The following is a 19,510-nucleotide window of genomic DNA, read 5'->3' on the forward strand; positions in this document are numbered from 1 at the left end:
AGATTGATCTAATTTAAAATTTGAGGAACAAAATAATATTCCGTGAATTGAAGTGATAGAAGTCAATAATAATAAAACTATACTGTTTATGATCGATAGTATCGCCAAACGTTTGTACTGTATTTGTATTAATATTGTATGTTTTATATTACTTCTATTTTTAATTACTAGTTGATCATAAATAAAAAACAAAGCAGTTTTAATATTAGTTAACGCATATTTACAATAATATTTACAAGACTATTTACAAAAGCGTAAAAAAAAACAGTTACGGGTCCAGGCCGTGATGAGGGCAGACTTGTGTGCCTCTGGTTGAAGTAACCGAGCAGCAAATTGTAGTATGCGGCTGATGATAAGGCGGTAAACTGCATTGAGTGCTTCTCGTTTGCGTTTTACATGATTTACGAGATCGAAGCTTCGTAGGATACAATATTTTTCCATCCCGAGGAATTAACAAATGTCCACTGAAGAAAGGATAATAAGATCCGAGATGCAAAATGAACATGAATGGATGATTGACTTCCATCACTACGATCAGAGGTCTTGATCTCATCTGTATTGTGGCCGCTAAGCAATGAGATTTATTTCAGTTGTTATTAAAATAATATTAAAAAAAAAACTAGAACATAACGTTACTTAAGTGCGTACTCAGAATAAGCAAACTGAACTTTAGTTTTCAGTCACGTGAAAACATATTTTTCAAGAAACAGTTATATAAGTAAATAAAACGTTAGCAAACTAAACATAACTATAATAGTATAAATCATTTCGTTTCAAAATCTATAAACAAACGAGGACTAAAAACAATTCCAAATACGCACCCGAAAGGCACTTTGTTGAGTGCTTGATTTTATATCCTTTTTATATCGAATTATATAAAAATGTATTCGAGTAATATTTATCAAAGATTATCAAAATGTCGATTATCGAAATATCCACTGTAATTAATATTATTTTTTTCTAATTAATCTAAGGATTAATCTTTTAATCCTAGTCTTTGAGAATACTAATGGAGTCGATAACAGCAGGACTGTAGTATTCTCTGATTTACTTCAAAAATTCGATTTTCTTTTTCATTAATGGTATTTTATTATGAATGAAACGCATAATACAGCTTGTAAGTATCAAAATATATCATTTTTAAATTCGTACAAAAATAAAAACAGTTATCTTCCAGAGGGTTTCTTGAAATGGCCTTTAATAATAGATGTAGCAGATCTGATCGTCATGATAAAGGTAAAAGCATGATCTACGCACATAAGATTTATTTCAGGCATACTTCTCATTTGAACTTTTGCAGCTGTTGAAAAGAACCGAAAATTGTTATATATTGAAACATGTAAAAAAATCACTTAAACGTAACAATACCGATAAAAAATTTATTTGAAATATTCCAGTTTTTTTTACAAATTGAGATATATAACGAAAATGCAAGTTTGATTGCGTGGAATCAGGAACTCTAAAAGCTACGCCATGTAAAGAACAAATAAACTAAATTATTTATCAATAATTTGTCCATCGATTAGAATTCGAGCACATAAAAATTTGAAAAACTTAGTTAATTCAAAACTGATTTCTACTGAGAATCGTTGTAAGTAGCTTATATTTTCAAGCTCAGTCTTCCGATTGCTTGATCCTTTTATAGTTTATTAAAATAAATATTTATTATAGGTCACGATTTTGAAATTGGTTTTGTTGAAATTTTTAATTTAAGGAATGCGAACTCAAATGCAATAAAACAATCACATTTCTTAAAGATATAATTTAGTATACAACAATTATACATAAATTTTAATTTTTCTTTTATTTTTAGTCTTATGTTTTTTATCAAAATTTGTTAAAAAAATATTCACAAAAAATAAATATATATCATAACAATAAATTTGTACTTAAGATCCACCACTGAAATAGTGATGATAAAAAATACTGAATACTTAAAGCTGACAAATATAAATTGAACACAATGTTCTACAGGCACTGTTTCAGTAAGCAATTAAAAAATATTAGTGAAGTGCATTTGGCTTTTATTCAGTTGTTGGTTTAACAAGACGACCATTGAATAGAACAGAATTTTTGCTGTGTAAGAAGTACAGGAATGGATGCTCAGCATTGAAGGCCATTGGCATCATTGGCATACAACGCATCATTAACATCACGCCTACGAAAACAGAAATCGAAATTGAAATAAGATATTTAAAGCAATAACAAATTTTGTAAGACAAGAACCAGGCAATGAGGACGAAGATATATACTTATTTTGTATGAATATTTTCATGTGATACATATAAATTGCACATATAATAAGCAACTGGACGAGCTAGTGTAATATCACAAAATAACTTATTACTGTAATTTTCTATTTTTACCCCTTATAAAAATATACTATAATACCGTAACCAAAATCGAAACAGAAACAAAATGGAAATGAAGGAAATCAGGAAGGGTCAACTGGATCATTCATAGTAGGAGTAAATGATCTTGCTTAAAGCAATAAAAATTTAAATGAACATTGAATTTAAAATAAAAAATAGTCTTAAACAAAGCTTATGCCCGAGCTCCTTGTCACGTACATTATTTATGTACTACCAACATAATGAATTGATTCGATGCAAATAAACAATGAATCATTACATGAATAATTAACCTACATTAGACAAACAATAATAACAATCTTTTTAAAATATTGATCAAAGTTGGTATAAGTAACAGTCAGTTTGATCGTCATATGTCCCTGAGTAATTATTAATGTTTCTCAACAAATAATTATTAAAGAGATTAATTAGAATTCATCCCTAGTGTGAACTATTTCAGGACAGGTCCTAACACAACCCCTAAATATAACTTTTGTTTGCTTAGACATAGAAACACCACTATCAACAATCATGAATGTAAACATATGATCAGCATTAAATGAAATAGGGTTTTCGGACACCAGCAAAGAACGCTTCATACGGACGTGGCAAGCTGCATGGAAAAAACACAACATATTAGGCAAAATAAACCAAGAATAAAGAAATTCAATAAGCATTTACAACAATAGCTGAAAAGGAATATTTCATATATAAATTAAATTTTATAGCAAATTTTTCGACAAAAATTATTCATGTAAGAATTTTTTAAATTAAAACTAGATTATTATCATTACCTGTGGCAGCTGCAGCTTCAGCACCTTCTTCATTTACTTCAATGAAAGCTTTTTGAATTACTTTAGAAATATATAACATCTCATCAGATCCTTCAAGCAATCCTTTGAAATCAGCTTTTCCAGGAACAAACATATCAGACATACCCAACTACAAGTTGCATAAATTTTAAATAGAAATTTCTTTGTATTCCATAAAAATATTCCATTTAGTTACTGCTAAGTACAAGCCAATTCCATTTTATTAAGAAAAATAGTCTTCTTTAAAAATTTACTTCATGTAATTTATTCAAATAAACAGCTTTTTAAAATATTCGAATAGAAGCATATGCTTAGTTTATTCAAAATATGACTAAGTAAATGATATGAAAGCCGAGTTGGATGTAAGTTTAGAATTATTCAATATTGCGAATAAAATAAATTTTGAAAATTTATATTTACATAAACCTGAATTGCCAAAAAATGGATTAGCTTTGTAGCAGAAACTGTCCATGCATAAATCAAAGATTAACCTTTTTCAGAGGATCATTCAAATTAATTTCAGATTCAATCTTGAATTTAGGCAGATCCAAAATAACTTCAACAGAGTACATGCGTTGAGTCAAGTTTTGCAAGTCAACATTTTGTAATTTTTCTTCAAGAGCGGGGAGACCAGTTTTGCTGTTTGGCAAAATGATTAACATGGCCAAATCTGAGTTCCTGTAGGGCAATTCTACAGCCTATTATAAAAAATCATTTTAATCACACTACCTACATAATATAAATTATACAAAGCTAAGTTTAGAATAACCTTGGCATCTAATTCTTCAAATTCTCCATAACGGAATTTATCCTTAATGTGCATCATTCGTACATTCTTTGTCTCTGTTTCAGTAACATAGAAAGGTTTGTCTTGAGTGTTTTCCTTCTTGAATTGTTTCTCCCAAAGACCCTTGAAGTACAATGCATTGACAAGAACCATTCTTGAATCCTGGTCTAGATCACCGGCTTTGATCAAATCATGAATTTTGTCATGAGTTTTTTCTTCAACCTGTTTCAAGTTATTTTTAAATATTTGTTAGTAATACTTTTCATTTTGAAAAGAATAATGCAGCGATTTCTTTCCCTTACCCAAGTGTTGATAACTTTAGCGCTTTCAGCATTTTGGGCAAAGTTCAAGTTTTCTGCTCCAGCTAAGAATTTGTTGGTGGCAACTTCTTTGAAGGTGGGTTTCAATGTATAGCCTTCCATAACGTAAACTTTGTTGGCAATTTCCAGAGTTACACCTTTTTGTGTATTAAGAGTGTTCATCAATGCATGGTAGTCATCTTGAATTTTTTCTTTTGATTGAGGCTGACGTAAACCAGCAGCTATTTGTGTGGCAGTATTACCACCAGCTCCCATTGACACCAGGGATAGAACAGTTTGTACAGACAATGGGGACATGATGAGATTGTCTTTGTTGCCAGAAGCAACCGTCTGTAAATTATGTCATTTTTTGGAATATTGACTTTTGGAGAAGTCATGATTTTTATAAAACTAAATGTAAAATGTGGGTAAATAAAAGTATAAATGATTCAGCAATACCTGTTCATAAATGTACTTAAAAAAATATAAATAACTAAATAAATGGAATAAATATAAGGTAATGAAAGTGCACTCATACTCATCATATTTAAGTAAAAGTTGTATTTGTAAATCGCTTTAAAATTATACTTTAAAGACAAGATAATTCTTTCAATTCAAGGTTCGATTTTGATATAAAAATACTCTTAAATCTAAACCGAGTCCAACAAAACATATAATATTACTAACACAATTTTATTAAATCAATTGCAAATATTATAACTTTTATGTGAATTGTTTCAGCACTTTATATACAGTATATTTTTTGTGCCATTTAAACGCAAGTGAAGTATATATTTTCATATTTCAATAAAGTGCTTAATTTCAGGATTATCATACATACTTTATAATTGTCAAAAATAAATGATGTGAAGGAGAAACTCTTACGGACCATTAAGGATTAAGCAACAGATAAGTGTCAAACAGAGATTCATTATAAACTAAAAGGCTGATGCAATACCTTTAGACGACAATATGAATTGGGGTACAAATTATCATTACTACAGAAGTATATGTTGTTTATAATCAAATCTTTAGCTATCGATATAAAAGCAAACAGGGAATGATTATAAACTAAAAGGCTGGTGCAATACCTTTAGACGACAATATGAACTGGGGTACAAATTATCATTACTACAGAAGTATATGTTGTTTATAATCAAACCTTTAGCTATCGATATAAAAGAAAACACGGCCATGATGCTATTTAGTCATAGCACACGCCCAAGCAAAATAAATAAGTAATCACTCACATTGTACAGGCTTCCAGCAAACTGGTTAATACTTGTAGACAATTCCTGGGGATCCGCCATTGTTGAAATTGGTATTAACACTGATACAAAAAGAAACACAAGTCGTGCTGGAAAGAAAGAAAATGTATATTAGACAATGTATGTATGAAACATAGATGAATTGAAATTTTAACAAGTAAAATATTGAGTTAAAATACACTTTTATATCTGTAAATTTTACTAATCGACCTCACCGTGTTGAACTATCGCGTCAAACTGAGGACGCGGCATCAAAACTCTAGATATTAGAATCGTTTGTGAGTCATATTGTATAATATAGAAATACTAGGAATGTTTGAATAACACACTATATACATTCAAACATTTGGCTTCGCGGAACAACACACATGAATCTGTTTTATATTTCTGTCGTCCTTGGAATCACACAGTTTCCAAAAATTAGCTTCATTTTTATATTTGTGTTTAATTTATTTTGAACATGATGTCATTTGAATGATAGTTATTGAATTGATTTGTATGTATTTTTGGAGATACTGATTTTAATATTCTAAATGCGTAATTTGACTTTGCACAATAATTTTGAAGTTTGACATTTGACGTTTAAGCGAACTGTCATTTTGATAGGATGAGAGGATAATATTTTATAGAGGGCTCTGATGGCGCTGATAACGGTTTTTTAATTTGAATTTTTATGATGAAAAATTATTAACCCATAAGTTACTTATAATTATTATTTATTATTGTTATTATTATTATTTTAGTTATTATTTATTCAGTTATTTAATCCTTTTTGTTTTTGTTCTTTTTTTTCCTCTTTTTTATCATCTATACCCATTATCAACTTATAAATTTTAATGTAACTAGAAGTATATAATAAAATACAAAAAATTATGACCTCTTTTTATACTTTGATATCCGATTATGAAATATTCAAAAGAGCACAATACAAAACACGAAAATTTTCATCTAAAACGAACAAGAACAAATAAAACCAGGCTTCCGAAAGAGATAAAAATGACCAAAGAATAAAATAAATTTACAATTAAGTTAAAAGAATATTATAAAATTTTTGAATTCTTATATTTAATGCTAGTTTTTATAAGAACAACTTTATAAAATTATTACGGCTTATGATTTTAAAATGTATTATGTATATTGGTGTATTTAAATATGTGTGAAATTTAGATATAAGTTAATAAATAGTTCTATTATAACGTTTTTTGATTATTTTTAATAGCCTCGCTCGTCATAGGATTTATCAAGTTACAACTCTTTAAATTTATATTCTATACTTAATTTTATATTGTATTCCATTCATTTACAAAATATTTTTGCAACATATCGATATTTATTTGATGTTTATTGATTTATATCTCATTCTAATAAAAATTCTAGTCATGTTCACATTTATTCAGTACCTATCACTATTCCTTTTTTTTCAAGTATATTAATTGAATTTTATAATTTTTCAAATAAATACTGTTTTCGATATGAATATGATAGTAGGTACAATGTTCTAAGCAAATGTATTATTTTTTTTTTCTATTTTCTCATAAATTAGATACCTTATCAAAGATAATTGTGCTTACAATTATAAACTTAAGTTAAATGTTATACAAGTTATATGATTAAATCGAATTTGAAAGTTTAGAAAAACAGCAAATTTTATCGTACTGAGAGCAAGCAGCTAAATATAGATACCAACATCAATAAAAATTGTTAAGTTGAAAATTGATTTATATATATTGGTGAATCAGAGTCATATATTTGTTAGCAATATTCTAAACTAGAATAATATTTAAAAAATATCATATAAAAGGAATAAGTTATATCGACAAGATATGATTTCGCTTGATTTGTTATTGAAATTCAAACTTAAACAGCAAATAGTAAACAAGTGTCTATAAATACAATTATGAATTATAGAACACATTATACAATTGCACCCAAATTCTCTATATTTTATAATTTTACTTAGCATAGAAGAAAAACTTTGATAGCATTTTAATATTACATTTAAATCAATTACAATCAAAAAAAAAAAATTACCAAGCATATGTAACAAATCAATCAACAATGTTGATATGGGTTTATTTTCATACAAACGCAACTATTTAGGAATACAAATATTTAGAGAATGATTTTAGAAATAGTTTCCTAATATACAGTTATACTACAAATTTTGATTGAATTTTGTCCGTGAAAATTATAATTAGATACTAATTATTTTAACGTAAATATTTTAAACCGAGCATTGGAAGAAAAAATTTGATTTTCTAGCATTGACTTTCAATCTTTCTTCATTTTTCAGAAATTATTATATAAATGTTAAAAAATAGCATTTTGTAGGTCCTTTTTAAATTTGTACGCAAATTTTATTTAATAAATAAGGTTAAATAATTTTGAAATTCAAACAAATAATTGTCCCTTTATAAGTAATACCTATGGAAACCCATAAATAAAGTAAAATAAACAGACTTAAAATCTGAAATGTTTTTCTAGCAAACTTGGATAAAATAGTTATGTTGTGAACAATAATATAATTATAAATTAAATAATAAATTTTTAATTCTGATTAAATAGATGGAGCTAACATTGTCAATAGAAATTAATAAAGTCATATCAAATTGTGAATAATATTTATTTAAACTTTGTGCATTCAAGTAAAGAAAAAACTGAAAAAATTAATTTGTATTTATACAATTTCATAATACGTATCACAAAAATTCTACAAATGAATTGCAAACAATCAAATCAGATTGCACATATGTTTTTGTAGAGGCGTATGTTCATTAATAACCAAAAATAAATATTTGTTGCAACGGTATGCAGAAATTTACACACACACACACACACACATATATATATATATATATATATATATATATATATATATATATATATATATATATATATTTTGCAGTCTAAATACCAACTTTCTTATTGCAATAATAAATATGCGGAACAACAAGTAAATGGTCTAAAGACGTCACCAATCATTTGACCTTCGCATATGATAATTTCTTATAATATATGAAAAGCACACATTTTTGTCATATTTATTTTTAATACATATTCCATCCTGTGTAAATTATTTGCAAAAGACAAAGAGGTGCTATATAATGTATTTGCAGTAAATTCTTACAATTACGTAACTTTAATTAGACAACATGTGGTAATTAGATTTTAATATATGCACTCTATCCGTTTCAAAATAAAAAAATATTAACAATTTTTTTATAAGTATATATGAAAATGCTCTCTGAATTCCAAGGATAAAAAATAAGTAAATACTTGTTCATTGTAAACTTTACTGAAACCACAGATTAATGAAATTAACTGGATTTTTTTGAAATTTGAAAGTTTTTTTTAGCAAATAGAGGTATGTTTTTAATCGTAATGAAATTCATAAAATCTGAGATTTTCAATTGACTTAATTTTGACCTTTTATTCTATGATTCCTTACTTGTCAGATAATCTTTTTAAATTTGCCTTTCATGATACTGTGGATTTTTTTCTACCTAACAACCTTTGACCAATTTTTTGACCGTTATCAAATTTGGTGTTTATAAGTTTACTTATTTTTTTAAATCATAGAAACGATTATTGGGTAGCTACTAGATATACAATAAAATAATTTTACATTAAGTACTTATCATAAAAAAGCTTGACAAAAGTCTGAAATTATTATTATTGATTGAAAATTGTTAATTAAAATAAGAATAGAAATGATAGGAAATAAAAATAGGATTTTTTTTGCTATAATTGAGAATCATCTAAAAAGCTTCAGCATTCAAAGGACTATCCCAAAACAAATCGATCCTCTGATAGTCCGAATAAAAGCTCGACCTGTTTTGGTAAAAAGCCAAAATTACTTTTAATGTCAGCTATAAATTATTATTTAATTTGCGAGGTCAACAACTTGCTGGCCATTGATCGATGGTAAAATAAATTAATACCTTTGAATACTGAACTAGTTATAGAAGAGTCAAATAATATAATTAGAATTATATAATGAGCAAAAAAATAATGAATATTAATAGGAAATTGGACATGGAAAAAATCTAATGGAACTAGTTTTAGTCATGTATCTTGTACCTGAAGATGTCTTGCAAAACCAGAAGTAATTATGTAATCAAAATTGACAACAATGTATGAGATCAAGTTCACGATTATTATGGAAATTTATTAGATTATAAATTATTTTTATTTGATAGCTAATTGCAAATTTGAATTAATTTTACAAATGACTATTTTACACAATCATTGAAATATTCTTCAAAGATCTAATCAGGTTAGGGCTATAAGATTTAAATCAGAGGTTCAATACTCGCGTCGGACAGCCTGATGTCAAGCTGTAGTGACATTGGCATTTACTTGGAAATATAGATATTAATTTGATCGTTCAAATAATATATTTAAAAAAGTATCCAATTATATTAAAACTGTCTATAATAAAATTATGATATATATTTCAAAGTAATTTAATATACTAACTATTATCCATACAAATTTTACATGTATGTGTCATGTTCGCACTATTGTAAACTGCGTAACATGATCTCGAACAAGGTCGATTCGGAGACTAATAAAATAACAAAGTATCAATTGAATAATACATCATTATTATCAGAAGTAATAAAATAAACATTATTTGAATTTGATGGATATTTAAATTACTCAAAAAATGATCGACGGTTTTTTCAAAAGTAAATTCACAAATTGATACTTTTTTAGATGAATAAGTGAATTGAAAATTTGTCACATCAAATTGTAAATTATTGGAAAATTTAATTTTAATGACCGACCGATATATATATATATATATATATATATATATATATATATGTATACATATATATAATATATATATATATATATATATATATATATATATATATGTATACATATATATAATATATATATATATATATATATATATATATATATATATATGCACAATATATAAATATGCTACAATCAGTGATGCCATTTAAAATGCAATTTCTAATTTAATTTTTTAATGTAGGGTTATAATAATCGTTCAGAAAATGATAATTTTAGATAGTTTAGCTAATTTAATTTACTTGCTAATAAGTTAATAAAAAACTAGCTATATTTTATATACACTTAAATAAGGTGCTGAACTGCTGAAATTGCTAATATTAGTTCTATTGTATTTTCAATATCCAGCCAATATAAAATTTTCAATATTCAGCCAATATAATATTTCCAATGTGTAGTAAATATAATATTTCAAATATTTAGCCAATATTGGTATAATATGGCTAAAAAGCCATAGAAATTTATTTACTTTAATACTTCCTAGATTATTATTATTATTATATTTATACTATCTTCAATTATTTATTCTCTATTTAATATAGCAAACAATTTCACTTACTCACTACTTTACTCTAACCTTTGATCATGATCATGAATCATGAGATCATTATGTGATAGTTCTAGTAATTATATAAATACAATTGAATTTTGAGACATAAAAATTTAATAATGGACTGCGTCAATTTCTTTGAAGTAACGATAAAATTTTATTGTTGCATGTTGCTGCATATTTTGCTGATGATAAGAAGTATAATTATGCACCTGATAAATTTTAGCCTTGGGTAATGGTTAAAAAATTCTAATTAACATATCGAAATTACTTAAAACTTTATGTATAGTTGAATAAGAAAAAATCATTGTTAAATAAGTATACTATAAATTTATTGTCAATTAAATCTTGATCTCTATATAAGTTTGTATAATTTACTAATATTTTCTTTATATCAATCGAATTCATGTTGATGCAGGCAAATTATAAATAAATTGTGCTGAGTCATAATTTTATAAGTCTATGTTATTCCCCGAGACTGTGTAAATATTTAAATATGATTATTAGGTTTACATTATGCTAATAGGCAAACACGTGATGAAAGTCAACAAAACAATATTATGAGAATGTCAAATAGTTTCTATAAAATATATAATCCTTATAGGAAATGGTAAATAATAATTGATACTGAGAAGATTACTATTTTCGACTGAACAATTAAAAATTTTGGCATATCAAATTAAAAAGTTGCTAAATCTCAGTACATATAATTGTTGTTTCAACTTGTCTTAAGGAAAAATGACATATATACCCAGTTTTGTTATTTTAGTATGTTTTTGATGTAAAAATCATTTTATCAGAAAAAGGGAAATAATCAACCTCGTACCTTCTTTTCATATTAAGTATCAAAATTTTGATTAAATTTCACAAGTGTTAGGAAGAACATTGTCCCTAAAAATTATCCATGATAACATTTATGAAAATAATAAAAATATATTATAATATAAAGTATATAATAAAAATGGCGACTAATAAAATGGTAAAATTTAGATTTTGTTGGTTAAATTTGCTATCAATATTCTTGGAAGATTATTTTAAAATTTTAGACTATTACAATAGAAAGATAATACCAACTTCAATCGTTTTAATTTAAAAAAAACCTTTACTTTCTTACACTACAATTAATTTATTTTAATGATTATTTCACATTCCACAGTCCAATAACACATTCAGATTATATTTTAGTAAAAATTTTAGGTAGAAAGATATTAAAACAATTTATTTTTTCTGAAAATATCGATACCCTTGACTTGTAGTTCAAATAAATAGTTTGTTATTAAACTATACAGAAATATAATTGTTATCTAATTAGAACAAATACGAAAAAAATATTGTATAATCAAATTCGTTGTCAAAAGTTCTTCTTAAAAAATAAATAATTGATTTATTTTGAGCAAATGGAGTTTAAAGTGAATTTTCCATAAAAATCACAAATTATAGTGTTCATATTTTCTAAACAAATATTCATGAATTCAATAAATAATTTTAACAAAACATGTTATATAAGTACTATAACGCTTATAAATAACAAAATAAAATTCTGCGAAGTTACTAATTAAAATAAGTTTATAAACAAAATATCTAATCTCTCCAAATTTTATTGATTGCACAACATTTCAAATTTCCGCGAAACTTAATTATGTTGCTATTAAGATTGTAGGCAATAAAGCATTAATTATTTAATATCAAAATTTGTTTATAAGTGTTAAAACTAAACACTGATATCTACAATATTTCAGTTATATAACAGTATATCTAATATAAATAATATTTATCTTGTTTGACCCTCCAATTGATCTTTCACAACGTATCATCTTATTACATATTAAAAGTGATAATTATACCGGAATATCATTGAAAACATGTAATCATATATTTTTATCTAGTTAATAATCAAAACTTTTTTACTTTATTACAAAATTTTAAAGAAAACTTCACCAAAACTTCAAGAAATTATAAAAAGGAATAATGAAATAATTTTGTACGGTAACATTTATTGTTAAATAAAAGAAATTTAAAAAATCATTTTATGTTGGAAAAACCGAATTATAATCTTGAAAAAATGTTCGTATCTAAAGTGGCATTTATCTAATATTTTTCAGTTCTATAAAAAATCAATACGTGGAAAATTACATACCAATTTCCAAATAAAAATATTTTGTAAACCAAGGATGGATAGAAACATCTTCTCAAATTACATACGACCGTAAATATAATGAATTATTGATTGCAAAGTATAAACTTTTTTATACTAATAACATTTTACATAAGAATTATCTGTATGTATTTTTTATCATCATGAAAACTGCAATTAATAAGTATACGTAAAAAGATTTCAATTTTTCAATTTAAAATAGTAGAAATGGAAATATTTTAGAATATTTAATTTTAATAATTTATGCATAAAATATATATCTGCCAGACAAAGTTATTTTAGAATTATAATAATATGGAAGTCATTCGCCTGCTTTTTAAGAAATATATATTTATCCTTTCATTCATTTATATAAAAACATGTATTACAAAAATTACCCTTGCATTCTTGCAATGTCTCAAAATATTCTTATCTAACAAAATCAGGTTGGAATACTTTTATTTATTAAAATGGTATGAATAATATAGTATTAATATTATTATCAGTATCAGCATAAAAATAATTTCCTCTATTATTTGAATATATTTTAGTAGACATTTGCCAATTTGGCATAAATTAACTGAATGTCTTTTTAGATAGGCATGAATAAATCTTATTAATTTTGGTAATAGATAGATTTATAAATTATTTTCATGTGCAAGCTTGTATACAAAAAAAATTACAATCTGACATTTTTGCAAGGATTTTAACACCAGCAATTTCTTACTATAAAACTAAGGAATAATTTCTTCTGTGAGTGAGTATTTTTTATTAAGAAATTCTAGATAAAATAAAAAAATATTTTTTTTAGAAATAGTTATATAAATGTTTCATGAACCCATCAGAATTTTGCTACTTAGGCATAGTCAGTAATTTTTAAATGATATAAAATTATAACAAGAAAACCCTCACAAGAAATTGTCCAGTTTAAAAATTAAAAATATTTTTAGAAAATATATTAACTATGCGAGGTTGAGGTTAAATTACTGTTTACATATGCTTTGGTAACTTTATCAAATAATTTAGTTAAAAATGTATAGAGAAAACTTAATGTAACAACGAAAAAAGAGCCAGCATTCCTGGAAAAACACTATTTTTTATGTCACACATATATGGCTGACATTGCTCATGTAAAACTTCTTCGCATCAGGCACATATGGCTGACATATATTCCTAAAATTGAGTTTCTTCAAAATGAAATATATGTTGTAACTTGAATTAACCGACATATTTGATTCAATTGTGTTCTGGATAAATTATTCCAATATACACATATGTCATTTATAATAATCTGTAAGTACATAGAAAAGTCAATGCAATAAATCAATAAATATCCTTATCATCGCTATCAAATTACATATCTGTGTTTTTATTTGATTGCGGTGTTATCAACATGTATTTCTACTTAGCAAGTTCTAATAAAATAATCAATGCTTACCGTTAATCATTTTGCTAAAATTTCGGCTCTTTCAGAGCTACAAAAACACTAAAAAATTAAAATCACAAAAACGTACGTCGTACGAATTAAAATTATTTTCTAAAACAAAACACTACCGTGCCCGTTTACTTATCACCTTCCAGGCAAACCGCACGCGATCAACTGAAGATATAATATGATATCCACTTGCTTTTAATATCAACGCTCTTCATATGAAAATATTTATTTACAGAAACTGTCATGAATTTTATATGGTTGAATAACACTATAACGATTTGCCGTTAAGGCAAAAATTGAATGGACGATACGAAGACCTAGGAACTACGACCTGGTGACCATATGACTGCCCTAAAATAAGGCAAAAAGAATATATGAGAGTATTACTAATTAGAAGACATAATGTTGGTCATTAGATTTTCTCAAATCAATTTATTGTCTTGAAATTTGGATATTTCTTTATTGCCATTTAGATTTTTTAATTGAATTTGATCTATATACATTTTCTTGCTGGGCTATAGGGATGGTCACTTAAGATGAGATGGTCAAGATGATCATCAGAAGAACTACTATCTAGCAATCACGTCCTTATACAAAAATGAAACAGAAGAATAAATAAAGCAAAATTTTCAATTAGGCATTAAGTATGTTATTAGGATTTTTTAATTAAATTTTATCTTCCTTGCTAAGCTAATAGAATGTCCAGTCAGACTGTTTCTGATGATGCCGGAGTACTTGTTTAATTTCCGTCTCGAACAGCTTGATATCAAGCATTAGTTATATCAGTTTACATATGCAAAGACAGATTTAAATATGATGTTTAGCTTTTCAAGATTTTCATGATTTTTTAATTGAACTTAATCTTCCTTGTTAGGCTATTAGGATGGCTCAGTCAGACTGTTTTCATGACTGATGATGCTAGAAAACTTGTTCTATTCCTTTCAACAGCTTGATATCATGTAAATTTTAGTCTTTCAGGATTTTAATATCTTTTAATTGAATTTTATCTTTCTTGCTAGGCCATTAGGATGGCTCAGCTAGACTGCTTTTATACCTGATGATGCTGGAGATCTTGTTCTATTCCTTCAGACTGCTTGATATCATGTGAATTTTAGCCTTTTTGGATTTTCAGGATTTTTAATTGAATTTTATCGTCCTTACTAGGCTATTAGGTTGCTCAATCAGACTTTTTTATATTTCTGACGATGCCATGGTACTTGTGCTATTTCCATCTCGGGCGGCTTGATATCAAGCAGTAGTTACATCAGTTTTCATTGCAAATGCAAATTAAAATAAGACTTCTACTCTTTTAGGATATTGCTAAAATACTTATGATATTACTATTAGATATTCCTTTATGAGATTATATACAACTCCTGGGTTTGTCTGGTTACCTTATTTCTGGTGGAACTCAAAATTTTAATGGAACGTACCCAACCTGTTTCAGCATTGTAAAAGTGAAAAATATAAAGTAAAAAAAACTAAAAAGTAAAAAGAATTTAATTTGATCAATGCCATATCATGTTTATTGCATTTGGTTGTCAAGTCAAATTTTAGTGTAAGTTAAAGAAGGTTTGAAGGATATTGCTTTCTATAATGAAAAAAAAATAGCAATTTTTCATTTTTCAATTGCAATGGCAATTCATTGTTATAAAAAATTAATATAAAAATATTTGAAAAGATAAAGAAGAATAAAAAAAATCATAAGTAAAGAGTCAAATTATGCACATTCTCTGATTATGAATAAAAGAGATCATACAGTAAAGTTGCGCCAATATAGATTTATGTAGCAAGAGTATAAAATAAATTATTTAATAAATTTCGACTTTTTGTCCTTAATTATTATTTTGAGAATTTATTGTTCTCAAAATAGTAGTGTGTAAAAGCACCACAATATTTATTGCCTTGCTTCAATGGTTTTTTTTACAACGATCCCAACGACAGAACATGAAGGTTATCTCGATATTGTTAATGGATTTTTAGATATAAAAAAATCTGTATAGTCTTGCTTCGATAAAAAAACATTTTGCTCTTATTATATTCCAGTTTGTATATAACATGCTGATGATTTTTGGTTAGAGGTCCGTCCATATAATAAATGATCCAAATATCAGAGCTATCGATTTTAGATTTGGGAATTTTCCATTTTTCAAAGAAGAAAATGATTTGGAAAATGCACAAAAAATTGTAATTATTTATAATTACTTTGTTGCACTGATTGTTGCAGAATAATAAATGAATGAATATATAGTTTGGTATCATATTTTGAATACTACTAATGAATTTCTTAGATTTCAGATTACATTTATCTTGATAGTCAGCATAGTTTATATAGTTTATTTTGTCAGCATATATAGTTTATATTTTGCATCCATGTAGTGCAAAAATAAATTGCACATTATTAATTGCAATTTCAACAGAAAAATATATAAAAACATACAAATTTTATCAATATAGGTTATTTCTACATTTCAACATATATTATCATTGTAATTTTTGATTACGAAGAATGGTATCTTTATGGGATTTGTTCCAAGAAATCTAAAGATTTATAGAAATTCCTTTTTTTAATAAAAATATATTATTTGATAATTTACTTGTATGACGTCTGTGCAGAATCATAAAAGGTCTTGCAGAATTGGAACTGGTTTGTCCAGTAAGCCAAAACAGATAAATATGGATATATATATACATATATATATATATATATATATATATATATATATATCATGCATTAATGTCAGTATCTTCACAAAAAATAATTTCTAAAGAAAAACAATATGATTTTTTTTTTAAACCTGAAGACAAAATTAAAAAAAATAGTCACATATTTATGAAATAGTTACCTAATCAAAAATGACTTATATGTTTTTAATATCACTATTATATTATAGCAATTCGTTTCACCGCAATAATAAAAAGTAAACATGCTATAAAAAATAAATACAATAGGACTATGCAGAAAATATAGTCTTTGTAATCTCAATTGGAATTTCCTAGTTACATATTAAAATATATATAAATAAACGTATTGTAATGAAAAATATTCAAACAAGGAATTTCCAGACGTTTTTCAAACGCAATCTTTATAGAGAAAAATATTAATGATCCACGTGCAAACGTAATAAATTTATATAAATATTTGCGTTTTTTGTAATCAACAAAGGTGAAAAATTAAGTCAATATTTGAAAAATTAAGTCAATATTTAAGTAATGAAAAAGTAAATAATTTAAAACTGATGGATATGAGATTTTTTAAAATATAATAAGCCGGATAACTGATGGCTTTTGTCTTTCTCCAAAATTTTTTTTATTTATTTTTAAATTTTTTAAACTGTATGCATGTGGGAATGCACTGTGAGTCTTGCAACATTGTTTTTATAAATTTTATAAATATAAGTTCATGTAGCAGGAGTCTTATCTCATCTTAGTAGACTTCTAACAAATATAATAAAAAAATAAAAAATAAATGGTAAAGAGTAGACATTACCAAAACTACATACTTCTTCTTTGAAGAAAACCTATAACTGAGTACGAGTAAAAATAAGTTATTAAAAATAGGTATTTATTTACTTTTACGTTCAAATTATGTTCAATTAAGAGTATCATTAATAGTATTCAAAGTATTTAAAAATAGTAAATTTTATGATAGTATTGAGTAGTAATAAAGCAGATTAAAATATTCAGTCAATTAGGAATATTTTTTCATATAGTGCTCAATTTATTATTACCTAGCTGTTTTTTTTTAGAAAAAAGTTTGGTTTTTATCCCAATAATCTTATCTCAAAGTGCATTAAAGTGATATTGGTATTACCCACATGACATTATCAGGCCACATGTTATATCATTATTGAATATTGTTATCGGTAATTGTTGAAATAATAATTCCAACTTGTTTACTGCAATGATGGAAGTTGCCATTGCAAGGTTGCTGTTTGTTGGCATAAATATTTCAAAATATGGATCAAATTGAATTTATAAATGTAAAATAATTCTTACTGAATTCTTTAAGTTGTACAAACTACAAAATTATAATAATAATTGAGAAATTAAATAAATAAATAAATAAATAATAAGCAACATTAGACTAGACTAGACTAGTTCTAATATATGACCACCATTAATTGTTAACTGCTATTAAAAAACTTAACACAATTGTCGAACGAAATTTATTTATGGATTGAAATTAATTAATTATTATTAATAATTAATATAAAAATTTAAAATTAATTAAGTTTTCTGGATACCTAATGTTATTTATTTATCTAGGATTGAAGGCCTCTGCTTTATTATTTTCTGTATTAATTTTATTTTTATTTTTTTAAGATAGTAAAGTGTTTATATATATATATATATATATATATATATATATATATTCCTTTAAAAATAATACTTCCACCTATTGACGATGAACAGAGTAAGTTTAGTTCAAATCCACGTTTGAAAATTGCATATATATTACTCAGAATTACAATTTGTAATCACTTGTAATTTACACATTTAATAAACAACTAAATATTATATAAAATTAAATAAAATAATTATATAAAACTACATGCACCAAATAAACTAGGGCATCAAAGATGCAAGTAACAATCATTGGATTTATATTGTACTCATACATCTTTTTTTTTATTTAAAAAAAAACAAGAATTTGTTCTCTTTCAATATCAAGTTGCTACATATAATCATGTTCAGTTTAAAAAATTTATTATATACTTTTAATCAATCAACTTATTTCTAACTAGTAAAATTACTCGAATAAGTGAAAATCCACTTACCCCACTAAAAAATCAATAGAACTTAGAACCTTTTTGATATTTTCACAACACTGATAATTTAGATATGAATTTGATATCTTATATACCTACTTATGAAGAACCACATATTTCAAAACTGTGGAAAATTAAATAATTGATAAAATTATATTGCTGCAATAATAGATTTCAGATATACCTATGAAAAATCCAAATTTCTTCTCCAAACAACAGAAAAGTTAAGAAATTGAGGTAAACAATTTTTGTAGGATAAATTATTATTTTTAGGT

The 19,510-nt window shown here is 25.5% G+C and overlaps 1 protein-coding gene across 19 annotated transcripts in view; it reads right to left on the reverse strand.

Annotated features, from left to right (window-relative positions):
- Positions 1-19,268, reverse strand: part of LOC113369829 (antichymotrypsin-2-like) — a 51,899-nt gene extending 32,631 nt beyond the window's left edge. For 9 of the 19 annotated variants that reach the window (XR_003366546.1, XM_026610415.1, XM_026610416.1 and 6 more), the window contains exons 1-6: positions 5,733-6,014; positions 5,500-5,606; positions 4,253-4,600; positions 3,933-4,172; positions 3,655-3,861; positions 3,146-3,293 (exon numbers count right to left, since the gene is read on the reverse strand). Coding sequence is in view for 18 of the 19 variants with exons in the window: in XM_026610415.1 (XP_026466200.1) it covers positions 3,146-3,293; positions 3,655-3,861; positions 3,933-4,172; positions 4,253-4,600; positions 5,500-5,606; positions 5,733-5,769 (1,087 nt within the window). In the remaining variant the exon portion in view is untranslated. Of the gene's footprint in view, positions 1-1,747; positions 2,965-3,145; positions 3,294-3,654; positions 3,862-3,932; positions 4,173-4,252; positions 4,601-5,499; positions 5,607-5,732; positions 6,070-14,466; positions 14,639-19,244 lie in introns of those variants that run through there. The other 10 variants (XM_026610426.1, XM_026610425.1, XM_026610421.1 and 7 more) reach the window with 9 other exon arrangements.
- Between the last annotated feature and the right edge of the window lie 242 nt (positions 19,269-19,510).

Source organism: Ctenocephalides felis, unplaced genomic scaffold (assembly GCF_003426905.1).
Source record: "Ctenocephalides felis isolate EL2017-DRISC unplaced genomic scaffold, ASM342690v1 CF-g0.4_SCAFFOLD_01492, whole genome shotgun sequence".
Classification (NCBI taxonomy): Eukaryota; Metazoa; Arthropoda; class Insecta; order Siphonaptera; family Pulicidae; genus Ctenocephalides; species Ctenocephalides felis.